At 47.1% G+C, this 22,681-nt stretch overlaps 1 protein-coding gene across 2 annotated transcripts in view; it reads left to right on the top strand.

Annotated features, from left to right (window-relative positions):
* Dscam (DS cell adhesion molecule) overlaps window positions 1-15,265 on the top strand; it is a 679,085-nt gene extending 663,820 nt beyond the window's left edge. For both annotated transcript variants that reach the window (XM_004654491.2, XM_045151367.1), the window contains exon 33: window positions 14,306-15,265. In XM_004654491.2, coding sequence (XP_004654548.1) covers window positions 14,306-14,664 — 359 coding nt within the window. In that variant the 3' untranslated portion in view covers window positions 14,665-15,265. The remainder of the gene's footprint in view (window positions 1-14,305) is intronic.
* Window positions 15,266-22,681: the final 7,416 nt, after the last annotated feature.

Genomic DNA, 22,681 nt, shown 5'->3' with positions numbered 1-22,681 from the left:
CAAGTGTCATTCAAGAACTCACAATGAGATTGTGACTCCAAGAGAAAAGGGAAATGCTTGATTTTTCTTCATTGTTCCTCCCAGGAGCTACAGACATCCCAGAGGGAGTAGCATGTGAGTGAACAGTATCGGGCATGGACGCTGAGCACTGCCTTGTCTTACTGGATGTGCATCATAACATGGATGGATAGGTGAATGAAAGGATGGACGAAGAAATGAATGTGTGAATATATCATGATCACATTCATGACAAGATTGACTAGTACACTCAACTGTCTTAATTATCAGAAATTGTTAATCAAATTGAAGAGAGCATTTAACTCTCCTCTATCTTCTAGCATTCTTTGAAAGAAAATGATTTTTTGTCCCTCCAGTTGTGACCTTAATAAACCAAAAACAAGTCTCTTCTATAGATAAATAGTTGCTTCGCTATGAGATGTGGGTAGCTCTAAGCAAGGCAGGTATCAGAATCTAGTGTTAGATTTTAAAATAACTGAGATTCGACTTTTCAGAACTTGTTTAAGTAAAATACTGGTCATATAATTTTTTTTATTAAGTATGTACTTTGTATGGACACATCATATGTTAGCATCATCATTTCTCTCCCCCCTACCCCCATTCCACTGAGGGCCTTTCTCAGTGGGGTTGCTGGTATTCCCCATGGGGTTGTGGGTTATGGATTATGAGAGAAGCAGTCAATCATTGTTGGGGGCAATGCCTCTGCACATGCCCTCCTAACCCATGGCTCTTGCAGTCTTTCTCCCCCTCTTCTGCAAAATTCCCTGAGCCGTGGTGGGGGAGTTTGAAGTCTACTTTTGTGTTGAGATCTTGGAAGTGTCTGGATTTCTGCTTTGATATCCTCAGTGTTTGTCCCCTTCAGCCTGGTGTAGATTGTCAGGCTTTTTCAGTTTAAAAAGAAAAGTAGCCGGGTGTGGTGGCGCACGCCTTTCATCCCAGCACTTGGGAGGCAGAGGTAGGAGTATGGCTATGAGTTCGAGGCCTCTCTGAGACTACATAGTGAATTCCAGTTCAGTCTGAGCTACAGTGAGACTCTACCTCGAAAAAAAACAAAAAGTCTCAAAGCTCTCTGTGTTTCTGACCATTTGTTGGAAAGGTGACCTGCTGAGATTCCCTGGGACGGGACAGCTCAGTCTCACAGTGATCACAGGATTCTTGTTGGTTTGGTGTCATTTTGAGAAAGTTCTGACTTGCTTGGGTTGTGGGTCCTTCTTATTCATGGTGTTCAGCCTGTGCACCCAAGCGTTGCACCTCCATGTATCTACTTAAACCATCTGCCAGCTCCACACAAGCCACCTTGTACGCCCGGCCTCATAGACTCATCTTTAAAGTCATTCCCCTGCCCGCCGAGCCCTGGATCACAGAAACCTCTAGGGTCTTTCAGCTGGAAGAGGCCCCAGAAAGCAGCCAACTAGTCAGTCCACTGAGTGAGCAGCTATGTAAAGCCTTGTTGAAGTTTAATTTCAGGATCCATTCAGCCCACGCCCCGCTCTCTTCTGAATGCATGCCGTTGAGACAGACCCAAAGTCCACACCCGAAGGGCAACGCGGCCCTGCCGGGCTCGGTGCTGTTCTGACCCAGGCTACCTGTTATTTTCATCAGGCTGTTTTCCCTCTCCGAAGCCTACTTGGCTCTCATGTTAGCTGGTTTGTTTATTTTGACACGTGTGTGTCGAGCATGCGTGTGCAGATGTGCCTGCCCTGTGCATGCATGTTTGGAAGCCAGAGGAGAGGTTGGATGTCCTCTATGGATCATCCGCCTGTTTCTGGAGAGGAAGTCTCTCATTCAACCCAGAGCTGCTGTTCTCAAAACTCTTTCAGTCAACAAGCACCAATGATTCCATGTTTCCCACCCCCCACGGGAGGACTGTGCTTACAGACGAGGTTGTCCTCTGCTGTTTGTGTGAGCACTGGAGAAGGAAACTTGGTGCTTTGGGGCACCTCATAGGTCTTCACTGCTTGTACAGCCAGCTTTCCTAAAAACTGAGACATCTCCCCAGTTCCTCCCATGTTGTTTTATTTTTGTTGTTATTTGCTTGTTTTTTTTGAGGTAGGGTCTCACTCTAGTCCAGGCTGACCTGGAATTCACTATGTAGTCTCAGGATGGCCTCGAACTCACAGTGATCCTCCTTCCTTTGCCTCCCAAATGCTGGCACTAAAGGCGTGTGCCACCATGCCCAGCTTCCAACAGCATGATTTTGAGCCATGCTATTAATTGCCAGATGAGAGGTAGCTTGGTGAAGAGGCAAAACTCTAGCAGGAGTGTTTATAGAGAGATGATCTGAGAATGGCTCTCGGAAGCAATGAGGTGTGCATGGTATGGGAGGAAGAGCTCTGGAAAGATCTCATGAGGACACGGTCTAGGCAGCGGGAAGAGCAAAGATGAAGGCCGGGGGTCAAGATGAGCTTGGCATCCACTGTGCAAATCAAGATTTCCGTCTGAACAGCCAAGCACAGGCAAACTTCCAAACGCTCCTATAGGATTTCAAGTTAGAAGCTGGGCTGGCAGACAAAGCCTTCACATCCCGCCGCCACCCACACTGCACAGACACGAATGGCACATCACACTCATCCCAGCTCCTTCCCAGAAACTGAACCCCGGTTGGCCATTGGTGGCCTCAGCTTCTTATGGGCTCTCCAGTGACGCCAGTCTGTTCCCAGCCGTGTCCCTCAGCACGTTCATGATACACAGACTTGTTCTCAGGGCTCCGGTTCTTGGACCTGTAAGTGCATTTGTCTGAAATAATAGCTTAGCACCCACCTTCCTGAGTCTTCTGCAAGCACAGGGTCCCAGGTCTTGAGGCTCTCTCTACAGTGTGTATAGTTTCTGCCATAGCTTGGTCTATTGTCTGAACCTCTCACTCTGCCTTTTCTCTGGCTTCTGAACCCCATTCCCACCCCAAGAACTGCTATTCTATGGCTGGGCTTCAGTTCTAATTATTGGGAGGGGGTCACAAGATGCCTTAGACTGTATCTAAGAGAAAGTTCTTAGATATCATCTGAAAGCCCACCACGGGTCCACACAGACCCTGTCAGAATACAAATGTGTTGTAACTCTGTTGATTGAATATCTCTAATACAGAAATATATTGAGTATTACTTTGTCATAGGAGTGTTAACATAAGGGCTGGAGAGACGGCTTAGTGCGTAAGTCACCTGCTAGCACAAGCCAAAGGACCCAAGTTCGATCCCCCAGTGCCCACATAGAGCCAGATGCACAAGGTGGCCCATCACAAAGGCAGCATGATTACAAGTCATGAACCCACATAATCCCTTCTCTGATGTCCCAGTGTTCTTAGGGTAGAGGCTGTCAAGGCGCTCAGGAGTCAGCCCCATCTTCTCTTCCAGCCTCCAGCCTCTGGCCTCCTATGACCCTGAGTGAGCCTAGAATTTTCTCACTTCAAGGCTGTTCCCACTCCTTCTGTGGGATGGGCGCAGGCATATCACCCCTGTTATTGACACTAGGCTGTTGAGATCGATCTACCACCTTCACAGCACAGGGCAAGCCTAAGCCCACAGCCCTGTCCCACTTGGGACAGTCAGCAGCGTGTGCATCCCCAGGGTACTTTTGTGGGAGCTGGATCTGTCTTTGAAACCTCACATCCCTTCCCAGGTGGATGCCCTAATGCCTGGCTAGTGAGATCTGAGCCTGCCTAAAGTCCATGGAAGAGTGTCCAGCCCTACTTGGTTGCATAACTACTGGGTCTCTGAAGCCTCCTGAGCTGTGGTCAACTCTAGTCCTGCTTCCTACCTCAGTGTAGTTTTTTAAAGTTTACCAGCAAGTCGGAAGATCACAATATCAATGTACCTTTAAAAATGCATGAAGTCTCCGAAACACAAGCCAAAGATGGTAACAGAGCCCATACGCTGGACCTCAGACATCAATTTCCCATTATTTATTTAGAGTTTTTCCTGGTTGTCATTTGGGAGTGAAGGCTCATTTACCCAGAGAGATTCATGTACAAGTTTTCATTCCCATGCTGCAACATTAATATTCAACCAAAAAAGCGTAAGGATCTGTCTGCCTGTGGTAAGGGTGGAATGTACACGTGCCTTCGGTAATGAGCTGCTTGACACTGTGCTGTTCTTGCAAATCTGATTTCTGTCCTTCCCATTGAAATTGCTAGAACTCAAGGTAAGCATCCTTTGCTCCTTGTTTCTGCATTGGTATCCAGCTTGGTCTCAGCACAGACGTGAAACCTCGTTAGAAATTGATGCAAGATCCTTTTTGATGTTGTCTCTGGAGGTGATTCGAGCCCTGAGGGCCACGGTACTCTCACATTGCGCGCAAGTTCGGAAAAGCATTTGCGAGTTTTCGCAGCTGCTGACCACGTGGCACCTAAGGAAGAGGCTAGCGCCAGCTGCAGTGTGCCTGGGAATACTGAGCTCCAGAAATGCACGTGCTTCTTCCACTTAACCCCACAATTCCCAGTGCAGACAGACGCACTTTACCCATTTTGTAGGTGAGATAGCTCGGAGGACAAGAAAAGCTCCATTAGATTAAAGGCTCCCTGAGAAAATCCCATGACCCCTGCATTTCACAGAAAATGAGAGCTGACAAGCCCAAAGTGGTCTCAGAGCTATTTGGAAGCTGGTGGCTGGGGGATTTCAACACAGTGGTCTAAACCATTGCCCTCCCTGTCCCACTCAGCCACGCCTCCCTCCCCACCAGGTTCAGTGGGAGACACACATCGTGGTTTGTCTCCAATCTATCTATCGCCCTTATTCTTGTCCTCTTCCTCAAAGGAAAAGCTGCAGCTCTTGTGGGCCAGAGATATTGCCTAGTGTTTAAAGGTGCTTGCTTTCAGATCCTGATGACCTGGGTTCGATTCCCCAGTACCCATGTAAAGCCAGAGGCACAAAATGGTGGCACATGTGTCTGGAGTTCATTGGAGCAACAGGAGACCTTGTGCTCATATTCTCTCTCTCTCTCTCTCTCTCTCTGTCTGTCTGTCTCAAATGAATATTTTTTTTTAAAAAAAGAGCTGAAATAAGCTGGAAGTGGTGGCACAAGCCTTTAACCCCAGCACTCGGGAAGCAGAGGTAGGAAGATCATTGTGAGTTCAAGGCCACCCTGAGACTACATAGTGAATTTCAGGTCAGCCTGAGCTAGAGTGAGACCCTACCTTGAAAAGCCAAAAAATAAAAAGCTGAAATATGTTCAAACTCTGTGCATGGATCTAAAGATACGGAGAAAGCTCAGGAAGTTTTGCATTCCTACTTTTTAGCTAAAAGGAGACAGCATTTGAATAAAGCACTTTCTACGGGGCAGGCCGTGCAGGGGTTGACCGCCCCCTTCCTTCGTGGAGGATGGCGAGTTCCAAGCAGGAATCTGCTGCCGGATGAGTGGCTGCAGAAGGGACACAAGAACCAGGCAGGGGGTGATAATGACATCTGCATTCATAGTGGTTAGGAAGGAGGCAAAAATCAATGCTGGCTTATTTCATCTGGCCTTTCAGGGACATAAGTATCACTCAGGGTCTCCAGGGCAGGGGCATAGGATGAGAAATGAAGCATTATATGAAATAATAAGACATAACATTGAGATAATGGCTAAATCACTCTCCTCCCTTGAGGTGTGAGTCAAAACAGAGGCTGTGACTCCTCTCCAGGCAGGGCATTGATGGAACAAGTTGCAGCTTGAATCTATAGTGAGGCCTGGGACTAAAGTGTGAGAAAAGGGTGCCCGTGTCTTTGAAGCTGTCAAAGGGCTTTTCCATGACCAGTAATACACATTCATGCCCACCTTTTTAAGGTTTCTCTCTCTCTCTCTCTCTCTCTCTCTCTCTCTCTCTCTCTCTCTCTCTCTCTGCTCTATTTCTTTCTCTCTTTCCCTCTCTTTCTCTTTCCCTCTTTCTCTCTCTCTGTCTCTCTCTCTCCTGCTTGCCACTCACTATCCCATGTGATTCAGGGAGTATGTTTTTCTTTCCCACTGCTTTTATCTACCAGCAACTCTTGAATTTTCATTTTTCTGTGGCTGTGTGTTCTCTGTTTCTTCCCTTATGTTTCCATCTCTGTGTGCATTTCAATCTCTCTAGTCCCTGTCATCCTTTGCTCCACTTTCTCTCCCTCCTCCTTCTCTCTCTCTCTCTTTTCCATCTGCCCTCCCACCTCACCCCATCCCTTCCATTTCAGCCTCAAATACCCTCTTGTGCTCAGCACCTCTGCCTCTGTCCCACTTCCCCGAGCACCTCTCTGCCCACGGATACCTCAGCCTCCCTCCCTCTAGCTACAGTGCTGACTCTAGCATAGGGGTATGGCTTCAGGAGCAGAGTGCAAAGGTGATATAGTGTCAGATGGAGCTTCAGCGCTTTTTCCAAAGACCCCCTCCCCCCCGGCCTCTCTGAGCCTCAGCTATCAGGTCTGGGTCCCTGCTCAGTTTGAGCTAGAGACACAGGCTGGGGGCAAGATAACTTGGAAGAAGCTAGAAAAATGGGCAGTGGTGTAAGCAGAGCCAAATGGACTGGAAGGGAGATCAGATCAGATGCTGCCCTTCACTTGGACTGGTTATCTATCTGTCTGTCTGTCTGTCTATCTTTATCTCTTTCCATTTCTTCCTCTCCCTTTCTCTGCTGGGTATCTGTGCAATGGGTGTTGTTTCCTGGTCCTTCTTCTATCATATTTTTGTATCCTTTTTTGTGCTTTTGAGTTCTTGAATGAGCGCTTCAGCTCAAAGGAAGCTAAAGAGGAATGGAGAGGAGAAGGAAGAGGAAGAATAGTAAGAGAGGATGAAAATAAGGAGGAGAGGAAGAATGAGGAGTAAAAGGGAGAAAAGTAGAAGGAAGAGGAGGAAGATAACGGGTACGGTGTTAGGAAGGAAGCCATGAGGAAGGAGGGAGATTGTATTGTATCTATAATGATTGTGGGTTTTCCATCAAACAGTGTGAGAACTGGTCTCTGGCCCCATGGGTATCTGTGTAGCGCCAGGTCCCACACACAGGACTTACGTCCCTGCCAGGGGCAGTGCCATGCTCTGGTGACCTGATACAGTCACTCTAGAGTTCAAAGAAAAGAGGTCTCATGAACTGCTGGTCTTTGGTGCTTGCACTGTAGAGGATTGAGAGTTGATCACTATGGGCATGTTGCTCCTTGTGGACAAAGAGGATGTGACTCACCACTGGGCATCAGGGGCACTGGGAAGCCAGGCCCAGTGTGCACTCCCCACCGAGCCTGTGTGTTGGCTTTGGAGACAAACAGATGTGTGTCTACTTCACATGAGCTACCTGATGGAATCCTTACCCCAGCCCTCCATGGAAGACGCTATTATTCCCATCTGGTGAATGAGGCGACCTATCCCAGTTCTACACTGGCCAGACAAATGTAGGCAGTGTCTTTTTGGCCTCTACTGCATTGCTACCAGGGCAGTCAAGACTCAATTTCTCCCACATGATGGGCAGGTGGAGGGTAGGACAAGAGTAAGAAAAGAGGTGTGCTGATGTCCCCACCTTGTGGGAGAGAGACTATGTCACGGGTTGTCTTTCTGAGGAAACTAGGATCTGAACAAATTCCTAGAAAATCCAGTTCTCCATTGGTATTTAAGCATGTGGGTTGGGACTTCAATGGACACAGTGGGTTTGTAATAAACAAAGCTCACCACTCACTGGGTCGGTACTGTCTGCCCACAAACATGTGATTTACTGTGAACACTCACAGGCCTCATTCACACAGTTGAAAGCACTGCTTTGAGTGTCAATTAGAAAATACTCACTATGTACAGAAGCTAATGAGAGCAGGCATATAACTCTCTAAAACTTCTCCTAGAGAGCTGAGTCCTTCTGAGAGGAGACATTAGATACCAGAGACGCATGGCAGGCCCATACTAAGCTAATCCAAGGAATCCTGCTCTGGAAGGATATGCTACCACAGGGAGCTGAGGAGATAGCTCAGTGGCTAAAGGAGCTTGCTTGCAAAGCCTGGAGGCCTGGGTTCAATTCCTCCCAGCACCCACCTAAAAGCCAGATGCACAAAGAGGTACATGCATCTGGAGTTAGTTTGCAATGTTAAGAGGCCTTGGCATTCCCATGCATATTCTCATTCTCTCATTTCTCTCTCACTCACTCTCTCTCTCCTATTCCTATCTCCTTGCAAATAAATAAATAAAAGCATTTGACAAAAGATATGCTATGGGTTTATTTCCATCATGAAAGATCTGCAGTTCTCATCAACACTTTTTCCATTTTTTGTTTATTTTTATTTATTTGAGAGCGACAGACAGAGAGAGAGGAGGCCGAGAAAGAGAGAGAGATAACATGGGTGCACCAGGGCCTGTAGCCACTGCAAACGTACTCCAGATGCATGTGCCACCTTGTATATCTGGCTTACATGGGTCCCAGGCCTCGAACCAGGGTCCTTAGGCTTCACAGGAAAGCGCTTATCTCATCAACCATTTTTTTTCTACCTACCTAAGTTCTCTTGCTCATACTTCTGCATGCAAGGCCAGAGGTCACGGGATTTGTCTTTTATTTGAAACAGGTCTGTTCAGTCCCGTATAAGACCTGAGCAGTCCATCATCTGGCTGGGACTGACATGCTACAGCATTGAAAGGGTTAAATATGGACTGTGCCCCCATATGATATGTGGTGGGGTGTTAACAGAATAAAGACTGTTATACCACACTGCAAATGCATCACGCGTGCAAGATTGAGTCAGGGCTCAGAGACAGTATCAGATTTCTTTAGCTTACCTTTTCATGTACCCCTGGAGATAATTGTCTCCCACATATCCTCAAACATTTGAACGATGTGGTAAAAAGAATATTGTTTACATAAATAAATAAAATGGTAAGTGAATATAGTCTGCTTATTAGACTCAGGAATAGACAAGTAGCCATTTTATGGAATCAGATACATAAAAATTCGCACATTTAAAAATTGATCATGGGCTGGAGAGAGATGGCTTAGCAGTTGAGCACTTGCCTGTGAAGCCTAAGGACCCCAGTTCAAGGCTCATTTTCCCAGGACCCACGTTAGCCAGATGCACAGGAGGGCGCACACGTCTGGAGTTCGTTTGCAGTGGCTGGAGGCCCTGGTATGCCCAATCTCTCTCTCTCTCTCTTTCTCTCTCTCTCTCCCTCTCTCCCTGTCTCTCTATCTGCCTCTTTATCTGTCACTTTCAAATAAATAAATAAAAATAAAAATAAAAATAAAAATTGATCAGGGTGTGAGTCACATAAAAATGTTCATCACATTGAAAAAGAAACTTTCCAGTTTATTTTTTCTCTTTTTTTAAAAAACTTTTTTTTATTTAATTTTTATTTATTTATTTGAGAGCGACAGACACAGAGAGAAAGACAGATAGAGGGAGAGATTGAGAATGGGCATGCCAGGGCTTCCAGCCTCTGCAAACGAACTCCAGACGTGTGCACCCCCTTGTGCATCTGGCTAACGTGGGACCTGGGGAACCGAGCCTCGAACCGGGGTCCTTAGGCTTCACAGGCAAGCGCTTAACCGCTAAGCCATCTCTCCAGCCCTATTTTTTCTCTTTTTATGAATATGTATTGTGTGAGATGTGCATGCACGTGCACCCATGTGTGCATGTGTGTGGTGAGTGTGTGGGCATGCAGGGGTATATACACATTGTGTGGAAGCCAGAGATTGACACTGGATGGTTTCTTCAGCCACTCTACCTTATGCTTTGAGACAATCTCTCACTGAACCTGAAGTTCACCGAGTGGGCTAAGCTAGCTAGCTAGCTAGCAAGCACTGGGAGTTTCCTGTCTCCCACTCCCCAGAGCTGGAGGCATGGGGTAGTACCAGGACGCCCAGCTGTTACCTGGGTCCCGCGTGTCCAAACCCAAATCTTCAGGTTTCAGTGGCACTCGCTGAGCCACCTCCACAGCCCCCTCTGGTTCATATTCAGTGGCAGCTCCGTTACTGCTCTCATATTTGTTCGCAAAGAATTAGCCCCTTGATAGAGAAGACTGAGAATTTCCCTATTAGTATGTAAGAAGATAAGGATTCTCAAAGCCTGGAGGTTCCATTTTCAGAAGTTACATGTTTTTTGTTGTTGTTGTTGTTCAAGAGTAAAGGCAATGGTGATGCATCTTTCACATGAGTATCTGCAGAGGCTGCAGCAAATGACAAAAACCCTTGTCCCAAGGGCACCAGATGATATGCCATTTCTTTCTACTACAGTTTCTGTCTACTTCACTGTCAAGCTGCTTATGACTGGGCCTCCCTGGGATTCGGTTTGTTGTGTATTTGATTTCAGTGAGCCAAGTTCACCACACCCGGCTAAGGATCCTGCATTTTAAACTACCACAACAAGGGAGGTGTATGGGTGACCTTGAGCTTGAAGGAAAATGAGAGGAGAAACATCACGAAGTAAGACAAGGTGTCATCTTAAAGTCAGAAAGTGAGGGATGAGAGGTGCTGGAAACATTAAGATAAAGAGGCTCACAAGACAACTCTTCCTCAGTATCCCCAAGCTCAACATGTCTGGAAATTTGTGTTAGCTTGGTACCTGTGGTGGCTTGAATTAGGTGCCCCTGTAAAATCATATATTCTGAATGCTTGGTTCCCAGTTGATGGAAATTTGGGTGGTGGAACCTTGCTAGAGGGGGTGCTTTTCTGGGGATGAACCATTAGGGTTATTCTCTTGCTGGTGTTAGTTTGACTGAATCGTCTAGTGCTGTCTTCTACCTGCTGTGGCAGAGCTGATGCCCAGGCCGCTGCTCATGCCATGCTTTCTCTTGCCATCGTGGACATTCCCCTCAAGATTATAAGCCAAGAGCCGGGCATGGTGGCACATGCCTTTAATCCCAGCAGTCAGAACGCAGAGGTAGTAGGATCACCATAAATTTAAGGCCACCCTGAGACTACATAGTGAATGTCAGGTCAGCCTGGGCTAAACAAGACCCTACCTAAAAAAAAAAAAAAAAAAAAAAAAAAAAAAACACCACAAAAATAAAGAAATTAAAAAAGAATATCAGCCAAAATAAACAACTTTCCTCCCATCAGCTGCTTTTGGCCAAGTCCTTTGTGCCAGCGATGAGAAGGTAATTGCAACAGAAAACAGGAGTGGGGTCACTGCAGCTAGAAACCTACCTGTGTGGCTTTTGGCCTTTTGGAACTGATTTGCAGGAGGATTGTAAAAGGATTTGAAATCTTGGACAAACAAACACCTTGTAGTGCTCTTAGCAGAGCTTGATAGAATTTTCTGTTCAGAGCTGAAAGATCTAAATATAGAAACAACTGTGGACTGTGTGTGACTTAGCTTTGTCTGAACTAAGCTAGAAGCTATTTGTATGAGAGACTTGCATTCTGCCCATATCCTAAGATTAAGCAGGATTGAATTTATAAGAAATGGACTAGTCTGAGCAGATGAATATGGCACCAAAAAAAAGAAAGTTTTAGGCTGGAGACAGCTCCCATTCAGCTGCAATTGTTTGAAAGATCACCACCATTGAGGTTGGCCAGCTGTTCTGCATTGGGACAGCAGGAAGAATGCTGACCCTTTTGAATGAAGGGGGCCTGAATGATGAAGGCATGTCCTGCTCTTCAGAGTGAGCCTTATTCCCTTCTGTATTAACACCTTTGTAGCCTACCTGATAGCAGCCGGGTTTATTTTGGATATAGCCCCTTGGCAATATGAGGCAATGTTGTTGGAGTCCCTGCATGGAGGACCAATGGAGGCTTGAGGATGAACCATGGGTTGCTTTTGGAAGATACCATGACTGTGGCACAGCTGCCAAGGAGAGCTACCAGCTCAGGATGGCATTTTCCCTGGGCTGCAGATAGCCCAGCTAGAGGAGTTGAACTGGAACCCCAGAAACTGTTACAGGTTAGAGATGCTGGACTTGGAGCTAAAGGATTTGATGTTTGTCACTGTTTGTTTTCAATCTTGCATCGGTACCTTGTTATAGCCAATGCCATCTTTTGCAGTGTGAATGTTTACTCTGTGCCACTATGTATTTTTGGTTTTACACCTCACAGACCTTGGGCTATGAGGATATTTAAACAGTGTTAGAACTGACTAAAAAAAAAAAAAAAAAAAACTATGGGGACTATTAACATTGTACTGAGTGCATTACATTTTCCATCATGGTTGGTCATCATTTTATTAGGGGTGGGCAAGTGTGGAATGTAGTGGCTTCAATTAGGTGTCCCCCCATAAACCCGTGTATTTTGCATGATTGTTTCCCAGCTGATGACAGTTTGAGAGGCAGAGCCTTGCTGGAGGAGGTGTGTTGCTAGGGGCGGGCCTTGAAGTTTATCAGCCCCCCAGCTTGCCAGTGCTAGTTGGGTCACTCTCCTGCTGCTGCAGTCCATCTGATGTCCCGCCTTTGTTCTACCATCTCTTCCTTGCCATCATGGAGCTTTCCCGTGAAACTATAAGCCAAAATACTTTCCTTCAATAAGCTTCTTTTCACTGGGTGTTTTATCTCAGCAACTACCGAAGGGGAAAAAAAAGTTACCAAGAGTGGGACTAGCCACTGAAGATGGCCAGGAAGAGTTATTTGTTGTTGAAGTCAGCATGCCACACAAGCAGCTCTTGCCAATGCACATCTTGAATCTTATGGCTGGAGAATGAGTAACATCCGCTCCAGCACAGTGGAGAAGAAGAACCAGGCTGATTCCAGCTTGAGCTGGCGTGCGGCTTGCAGAGTTCTTCTGGAGGCCGGTCCTTATGCACTCATGCGCTGCAGGGGACAGCGGGATGAATGGGTGACTCTAGCCAGGGCCATGAAGGTTGAGATGAAAGTGAGTCAAAAGACACTGTGGAAGTGGGGTGATCAGGAGAGGAAGGTTTTGGGAAAAACAAACTTTAATGTCTGGAAGGACAGCAATGACATTAAGCAAGATTGGTTACACAGATAAGGAGATGTTTAGGGTGAGTGTGGAAGTAATGACTGGTCTCCAAGACCTGGCTCTGCACACTGTGGCATTTAAAATTCAGGATGGACATGCATGCCGAAATGTCAAGCAAATCTCCTGAAATTCCTGACAGGCTCAGGAGAGGACAGGATGGAAAGTGGAATTGTTAATCAAGAGATGACACCAGCAGCCAGGCCTTCCAAATGAGGCTGGGGGACAGGCCCTTGGGAAAGTTCTGCACTCGGGGATGAGGGAGGACGAGATCTGGCAGAAGGGAGCAGAGCGTGTCAGTCAGAGGTGCAGAGAGAGCTGGGAGACCTCAGTGCTGAGGCACCAGAGTTCAGAGAACAAAAACACATCTCAAGAGCATCAAAGGTTGCCATGGTACCAGCAGGTGAGGACCAGGAGGAAACCATACATCATGAAGCCCTGGTGACCTCCTGTGTGTCGACTTCAGTAACCGAATGTTGAAGGCGTCATGTCAGTCAGATCAGGATTTAACAGGAAGTATATGCCAAGACATGCAAAAGATTTATGGTGGATATTCTTGAGGAGAATAAAGAGAGGAAGGAGGGAAAGGCAGGGGTTGCACAGGGATCATAATGCAAGCCTGAGGCCTGGGAAGAGAAAGGGAAGGAGTTCTGGGTAGGGAGAAGCTCAGACCACAATGCTCTTCAGAGAAGTCTGTGGCCAGGTGACAGACGTCACAGATTAGCAGCCTGTTAGAAACATCCAGCACCAGTTAGAAAAGCTCACCAGGAGATCCCTGCCTTGCTTGCTACTGGTTTGGAACAGCCAGGAGGGAAGGGAATCTCCACATATAGAGATGCAGGTGAAGACTGGCCATCAGCCAACCTTTCTTCCCAGATCAGGTGCTCCTGGAGGAGACGGAGGCTGTGTTGCCATGGTACCATGGAAGCCAAAGACTGATGCTCAGGTCTCTATCCCAGCACGGCTGAGACATCCAAGGCACAGGGAGAAGGTGTAGTTTGGGGAGGAGGATCGTGCTGGGATGTTCATCTCAAGCCACATGGACAGCTGGAACTGCCCAAGGTCACACAGTTCCATGGATTTCCCAGGGCAAAGCCAGCTCTCCCTTGGTCTTTGCCCAGCATCCTGGCTCTGTCTTCCCAGCCCGGGCATGCTCCATACTTCCAGTAACATGGTGGCATGGGCAGGGACTCTGTCTTCTATAGCTCTATGCTGTCTGATGATTTTCAGTGAGGGTGTCTCCATCTTGTTGGGTCCATTTCTCTGGCTCGTGTGTTACCTGGAGAACCATAGCTAATGTTCTGTGGAAAAGCTGGCTTCCTCTGTGAAGACCATCCTGTCTGCTCTGTGGTAAGTTCAGAAGAGCTGCCATGATAGATACCCATGTGCCCAGGGCTCCATCTCTAAACCTGAGTAGCCGGCCATGGAGATGCTCTGGCCCTGTAAACTGAAAACCAACTAACACTCTGTGTTTGTCCCCAGGTGACCTCATACATCTGCCTCCATACCTTCGAATGGACTTCTTATTAAACCGGGGTGCACCAGGCACCAGCAGGGACCTGAGTTTAGGACAAGCGTGCTTGGAACCCCAGAAAAGTCGGACCCTGAAGCGCCCCACGGTCCTTGAGCCCATCCCGATGGAGGCTGCCTCCTCCTCCACCTCTTCCACAAGAGAAGGACAGCCACCGTGGCAGCAGGGAGCCGTGGCCACATTACCTCAGCGAGAAGGGGCGGAACTGGGACAGGCAGCTAAGATGAGCAGCTCCCAAGAATCCCTGCTGGACTCTCGGGGCCATTTGAAAGGAAACAATCCCTACGCAAAATCTTACACCCTGGTATAACACACGGCATGGCTGGACAGCAGTTGTAAATACAATTTAAACAATCCAATCAAAGCTACCTTTTTTTTACGGAATTCCAATATTTATAATTAAAGAAAATTGCCAAAATATATTAAAAAAAAAAAAAGAAAATACTGAAATCACAGACAGTGCAAAGACTCTCCTGCTTTTTTTTCCGTCTGAGTGTGAGCTCCATCTGCCTGGGCATCTGATTTTTGGGGAAAGAAGTCCAGTTTTATGAACTTCACAGGCTACTGCATTTTTACTGATTTTCTACCAAGTGCATGGGGGACTCATTAAACCTTCTGACTGGAAGTTCTAGCACACAAGAGTCAAGAAAGGAAATGGGGGGGAGATTAGCCTATTGTGAATTTAAGAGGAACGTTGATTTGGGGGCAGGGGACAGCTTTAGTCACATCTGCGCACCTTTCTTTCCCACTAGAATCCAGGTCTTCTGTTGTCCGTTAGGTTGAGTGCCGTCCGTGAAGGGGTGTTGGGGGGGGGTATCCATTCGGTTTTCTTTTTGTTTCTTTTTTAATTTATGAGACACTCTTTGCATTTTGTCTAAGCGAAATAAAAAGGAAAAGGTGGTCTGGCTTAATTTCCATGCTTACTTGAATCTCCCTTCTGTGACGCTCGGTTCTCCTTCCCACAGACACTGGTGTTTGTAAACACCAGGACTCAACCCAAGACCCAGTTTAATAAGCCAGAAAAGTGACTAAGCAGGTATTGCTGGAGAAAGAAAGAAGAGACGATCTCTGCTTTCAGGATAAAGACCGCAAGACATCATCTGCTTTCCATCACCATGAGGGGCTGATCCGGAATCCTAAGCCCCTCACAGGGCACCTGCTCTCTAGCTATACAGGGCAAGCAGATCATAGCTAAATCTAGACCACTGCTGTTTTGTCAATAAAGTTTTATTGGTAGAAGGCCAAAGACCCTATGCTCCATTTGCGTATCATGTTTCTCTTTTCTTTTTTAAAAAATTTTATTTATTTATTTATTTGCAAGCAGAGCGAGCGAGCGAGCGAGAGAGAGAGAGAGAGAGAGAAGAGAGACAGATAGAGAATGGGCATGTCAGGGCCTCCAGCCACTGCAAACAAGCTCCAGACACGTGCCCCTTGTACATCTGGCTTACTTGGGTCCTGGGGAAACGAACCTGGGTCGTCCTTTGGCTTCACAGGCAAATGCCTTAACCGCTAAGCTATCTCTCCAGCCCTGCGTACCATCTTTGATCGCTTCCACCACTACAATGGTGAGTCGAGTGGTTACAAGAGGGACAGTATGGTCGACAAAGTCTAAAATGTTTGACCCTTGACAGGAAAAGTTTGCTCACCCCCTAAAGTTCTACATTTTAGCCCCAACTGAGTGAGGAATGTAGAACCTTATATCACACCCTCCATGACCTGTCTTGTCTCCCCTGTAACTGATACAGAAATTCTCAATAGACCACATTCATATTCGTTGCCCCAAATCCTCTCCTCCACTACCAGAGGAAAACTAGTCTACAGATGGATTCTCCCCTAGGGTCAAAGTTTTTACTTTCTTTACCCTCAGTCTCATCTAAATGCCTTACCACATGACTGACCCAAGCAGAGAGCTTACTCCAAGACAGAGGTCCCTTAGCCCCTACATAGCACACCTTAGAAAGATCATGGTGCCAACACCCCCCCACCCAAGGTCTTTCCTAAAGGAGCAGAAAACCCCAACTTCCAATTCACAGTTTTGGCGTTGACCGGAAAACTTGATCCAACACCCATGGCTGCCCGCTTCACCCAGTAACACCCTATACAGGTGCCATTCCCCAGACGCTCCCTGCAGGACCTCGCAAAGGCTACCAGCCTAGAGTAGGTTGGTTAGCTCCATGTCAGAATGTGCTCAGAACTTTCTTCCTTTCCAGCTCTCCCTGCTTCCCTCCTTCCCTCTCTTTTCCATCCTTCCTTCCTTCCATTTATTTTCTAGGCAGGCCACATGCCTCCTTAGCTGAACCAGCAGAGCAGGTCCAGGCTTCCCGGCGCAGCTACTGAAGGTGAGCCTGCTGGCAGCTTACGGTTTGCGTAACGTATGTGCGTAGGGCCATCTTTGCTGTGCAAAAGCCACAGTAGGCTACTTTCTGGGGAAAGAACAAAGGCTTAGCCTTTTGCGAAGCTACATCTCCTATACTCTCCCATACTTAGAAGTTTACCTTTTTACTTTTTTTTTTCACTCAAGCTGTACAAAAATAAAAAGTTCAACATCACATAAGCCTCTGGAATGGATTGCTTTCAAGATTCTTGCCTTTAACATGACCATTAAAATGAACTCCACACACAAGCATTGTATCAGAAGTACCCCGCACCTCAGAGAGGGGCCCCGTATTACTGTCTGCAGCGGAGTACGGGTCTGTGACATGAAGGCAAACTAGATGCTTCAAAGCCCATATTGGGTTTCTCCTCTGGATCTCGATCTGGCCCTGTTCTGACTTGCTTGTGGAGGTCGATGAGTTGTCCGTGTGCACACAGGCTCCTGTCTCAGGATGGTCAATACTCCAGCCTCTACAAAATAGTATCAGGGTGAATGGTCAATGCTATTCTGACAAAGGTTCCCTTCTGTCCATCCAACTGACTGAAAAATAGCCCCTCTCAAACAAGTAAGCAGTATGTAGTGTCTCTGTACCTATAGTCCTGCGAGAGCCACACATCCCTCTTCCACACCGTCCTGGCACTCCCGTTCACCTCACACATACCCCCGTCCACCATGGCTGAGAGAAGAGACGGCAAAGTGGCAAGCCAGGAAAGGAGCCGGTGATAAACCACACATTACCAACAAATAAACTACACAGTGAGCCAGAAGGTAGTAAGTGTACAGAGGAATGGTGGAGGGGAAACAGGAGTGTGTGAAGCTGGTCACAAGGTAGACTGGTGGCCTTTGATGCCATCATCTTTCTGCCCCGTGGCAAGGACGCCTTGTACTACTGTCTTAAGACACCAGATATGCACCATTGCTTAAATTGTTCTTAAAATAAGCAGACAATTGCTCAGTTAAGGTCTTTCTCACCATGAGTCCTGAATTACCCTTTTTAAAAATAAAACTGTGCCATTTTAAAGAAAACAACTGAAATGTCCCAAAGAGGTGTTATAAATCTACTTTTTGCAATGGTGCATGGCATCCTGGGATTGGGAGATGAAAGACTGGTTTCCTAGACAAATTGTCCTAGAAAGATCTAAAGAAACTTAACAGTGTATGCACATTGGAAAGTGGGGTTTTTTTTTAAATGTATTTTCAAGAAGAAAAATATAGACAGTAAAGAGAATAGGCCACCAGGGCCTCTAGCCACTGCAAATGAACTCCAGATGCACGTACCACTTCATGCATCTGGCTTTACGTGAGTACTAGGGAATAAAACCCTGGTCATTAGACTTTGATGGCAAGCACTTTAACCACTGAGCAAGCTATCCAACCCCAGGAGAGTCTTTTTTAAAAAGTTTAAGTTTTATTTATTTGAGAGAGAGTTGAGGGGAGGGTATCAGGACCTCTTACCACTGTAAATGAACTCTAGATGCATACACCATTTTGTGCATCTGACATTAGGTGGGTACTGGGGAATTGAAACCTGGCCAGCAAGTGCACAAGCAAGAGCTTTTAATCACTGAGCCATGTCTCCAGCCCCAAATCCCCTTTTACTGTCTAAAGAACATGCCCCAGAGGTTACCTCACTCTCAGACCCACGCTTTAATACCCAGAGCTCCAGAGACCCACAGTGCTTCTCATCACCATGACTGATCCAAAATGACCCACACATGAGATTCCAAAAAGGATTTCCAGTGCTGCTGGAAGTCAAGAAGTTGCAACGTCCAGGAAGGACTTAAATCAAGGAGTCTTCAGGTCTGAGTTGTTTTCTTTGTGTGTGTGTGTGTGTGTGTGTGTGTGTGTGTGTGTGTGTGTGTGTGTTTTAATGCCTGAGATGGCCAAGTCTGGAACTGCCCAAAGAGTGCCTGACCCTGGAAAGCCAGGGGAGCCAACTCAGGGCCAGGGTTCAGTTGTGGACAGACACCCACTCAGCTGAGGACAGGATGGGTCCCAGCTTGATGGGATCAGCCCACGGTCATGGTCATCAAGCACGCTGCTCATGGAGCGTCTGCTGCACGTGCTCCCTGCATTCCAACTCATCTTCTGAACAGGGCTCTGGCTCTCTTCTGCGCTGCACTGTTTCTTGAAGGATATTTACATAGCAAATGACTTTGAAAAAGAGACCGTTTATCCCTGCAGGACCAAAATCAGGTTTGCTTGCTGATCGGGGCAGTCCCTCCTCTCCATCCTTCTTCCATCCCACCTCACTTTCTCCACGAGCACTCTCTGAGCTCCTCCTCCTCACACCACAGTCCACCTACCCTGCACCCCTGCCTCTCCCGTGCTCCGGCTCTTTGTGCATACGCTTCCTACCTTCTGACTCACTACATGGTGTGCTCGTTTATGGTGCTGTGTGCATTACCAGGCCTCCCGCCTAAGCACTGCAGCTCCACCCCTACCGAGAACTCTGTCTCATTCAGCACGTAACAAAGTGGGCACCGTGTGTGTGTGTGTGTGTGTGTGTGTGTGTGTGTGTGTGTGTGTATGTGTGTGTTTATGGAAATGAAGAAGCACAGGGTTTCCTAAGCTCAGGGTTTCTCAGCTACCACATGACCCTTCTGCACGTGCAACATCACAGGGACCACTGAGCATCACTCCAGGAGTCCTGCAAGGGAGAGAGACGGTGAGCACAGGGCACCTGAGCTGAACCCTGAGTCATAGTGTCCTCAGGAAACCGCAGGGCACCTTCTTAACTCTTAAGCATGGTGGACGTTCTGCAGTGCACTCACACTCAGGTTGTGAACGGCGCCAGCTCCCTCCCCAGGACCCGCAGGGACAAGTCCCAGCTCAGACCTACTGGCTTGCAAGCTTTAGTCCCTCAGTAAGGACCGTTGGTTTGTTTTTTAAGGTTGCTACCATCCTTCCACTCTGCATCGCCCCCTCTCAGAAAGACAATCATGAATCTGGGGGAAGGTGGCTTGGAGCACCTGGCAAGGGTGCCTTGTTTCATGTCCCCAAAGTCTTCGAGTCCTTGTGCCCCAAGGACTTCAAACCAACTATAAGAAGGAAGACAGTGTTTACGATCCATAGCACAGTGGCTCCCCAGAGAGGGCTGTGCTCTGTCTTAAGGCTGTGTTCGCCCTCCCACGGAGAAAAAGATATACACTTAAATATGTTGTTTGAGGAGGTGCTTGGAAGGGTCACTGGGTACAGCAGGACTTAGCGCCACCTGACATCCTGACGACAAGAGAGGCAGCATCCTCCAGCCACACTGTGGAAAAGTACAAGGATTATGCTTTTTTATTAAATATGTATTTTTTTATTTATTTGTGAAAAGAGAAAGAGAATGGGTACACCAGGGCCTGTTTGTTTTTGCTACAAACTAACTCCAAATTCATGCACCACTTTGTGCATCTGGCTTTATGTGGGTACTGGAGAATCGAACCTAGGCTTGCAGGCTTTGCAAGCAAGCATCTTTAACTGCTGAGCCGTCCCCCAGTGCAAGGATAATGAAGATAATACTTTGGTCCTTCATGGAGAGGGAACCCTCTATAGAAGGGAGTATAGAAATATTTTTGCAGCCTCTTAAAAAGATGCTTCCTGTTTCTACATGCAAAGTGGAAATGTCTTTCAGGCTCACCCTCTCAAATGGGGCAAAGATAGTACCACACCCTGAGCCGGCGCTTCAGCCCAAGCACATGAGACAGGGTCTGGCCTCGAGAAGCCACAGCTCTGAATTCCATCATTGACACGCTCAGTCTAACACAAAGCCAATGAGCCTCCCACCAGCGCAGCCCTCCAGACAGGTGAGAGGTGGATTCCGTTGCAGCTCTGGAAGGTGACCTGAGGCTCCAAGAACAACCCACACAAGGAACTTGCAAAGTAAAGCGCTCGGTAGGTGGAGGCAAGAGGATCAGAAATTCCAGGTAATCATCAAAATGAAATACATAGAAAGTTCTAGGCCAGCCTGCATTACATGAGAGCCTGTCTAAAAAGAAAAAAAAATGGCAGAGGGTACTCAGAGTGTGCAGGAAGGGAACATTCCCATCGCTGTGGAGTTAACTGTTCGTGCTTGCCAAAGTCCTCCTTCGAGGTCTGTGTGCCATATGCATCCACTCTTGAGAATACAGGATATCCAACTCTCGAGGCAAATATATAAGCTCATGGACATCTACATGGGGTCAGGGAATGTTGAAAAGGAGGGATATGAAATGAACATGGGTGTGCAGGTGCATTGTGGGATGTGAAGTGTTCTAAATGTCCATGGCTCGGCCTATGAAGCTGACTCAAAAATAAACTCTTAAACTGAGCTTGCCTGTTTGATTGTGTTTTAAGACAGACTCTCACTATGTAGCCCAGGATGGCCTCAAACTTGCAAAAACTCCCCTTGCCTCAGCCTCCCAAGTCCACATGCACAGCTTCTGTTTGTTCTTTGCTGTGGAGGGGAAGGAAGAAAAAGAACATGACTTGATGGGAGTTTCTGATGGCCGATCTTGGATGTTAACTTGGCAGGATCTCGTGTACCTCGGAGACAAATCTCTGGGCGTATCTGAGAGCTTTTCTCCATTGTGTTCATTGGGGTGGGGAAACCCTCCATAAACTTGGGAGACAACGTTCCGTGAGCTGGGGTCCTGGGCTGTGTAGAAAGGAGAAAGCAAGCTGAACAGCAGCGCTCACCCCTCCCTCCTCCTGACTGCCGACGCTAAGTGACCAGCTGCCGCGTCTCCTGCCGCCACGCCTGCTCCACCACGATGGACTGTAACTTCAAATTGTGAACCAACATAAACCCTTCCTTCCTCCAGCCACCGTTGCTAAGTGTTTGTCACAGCAATGAGAGCATAATACACAGATTTTAGATCGGTACCTGAAATCTTATTTAAAAAGACCAGCCTTCCCTAGGGCGTTTCTGAATACAAGCTGCTCTCCAGGTCAAGCTTTAATCTATAACATTTAGCAGTTTCCTAAAATTTTTCTGGGATCATTCATGAGATTTTCACCTGAAAAGTAATTATTTTTGTTGTTGTTGTTTTCTTTTAATTTAATTTATTAGTTTTCTCTTCAGCAAATACAGGCAGTTTGGTACCATTGTTTAGGCTCATCTACCCCCTCCCATTGGACCCTCCTTGTTGATGTAAATGGGTAGTGCATTGTGGAGTTAGCCCACATTATTGGTACGATAAATGTCTGCATATCCTGACCCAACATGTGACTCTGACATTCTTTCCACCCCCTCTTCTGCAAAATTTCCCTGAGCCATGTTGGGTTCATTTTTGGTCTGCTTCAGTGCTGAGGTGTTGGGGGCCTCTGAGGCTCTGGCTCTCTGATTTGGTAGGAATTGACTTTTCTCTGTATTGGTCTCCTTCCCCTTTGTGCTGGTGTCTGGTCCATCAGGAAAACAGCACCCTTGCTTGTTTCGCCAATTGTCCTTAGTTTCAGTCAGGCCCCTTTTGAGGTATGTTGGGGCAGCTCTCTCCTTAGGATCTGCATCTATCTGAAAAAGAGAAGCAGATTCTCCAACGGAGAGTAAGTTAGCACCCAGAAAATTGAGATAACAATTACTGTTTTTGATAGAGAGTTTGATAGGTGTAAGCCCTCTTGTACCCCATGATTGATGGTAGCTTGATATTGGAGAGTGGGCTTATGTTTGGGTATGGTTCTGACTTGTTTCCCAGCTCCAGCTATGAGTCTCGTACCACTGAGGGGATCAGTTAGCCAAATCAAGAGCAGTTCGTTCCCCACTATGGCTGTGTGCCACTATTGCACTTGTGTGGGCATCACATCAGGTTATTTGTTGCTAATTAGGTTAGACAATGAGTTGCTTGGACAGATATTGCTCATTTCCCCCAGTCACCCGTGTAGCACCTTCTGGCACTAGACACGCTGACTGTCTGGGGACTGACTCTCTCCTGGCTTCCAGCCATGCCATTCCATTTTACGTGTCAGCTGTGTATAGAGTCTTCAGCAATAG

This window comes from Jaculus jaculus, chromosome 5, assembly GCF_020740685.1.
Source record: "Jaculus jaculus isolate mJacJac1 chromosome 5, mJacJac1.mat.Y.cur, whole genome shotgun sequence".
Taxonomy (NCBI): domain Eukaryota; kingdom Metazoa; phylum Chordata; class Mammalia; order Rodentia; family Dipodidae; genus Jaculus; species Jaculus jaculus.
This window is presented reverse-complemented; position numbering and strand designations above follow the sequence as displayed.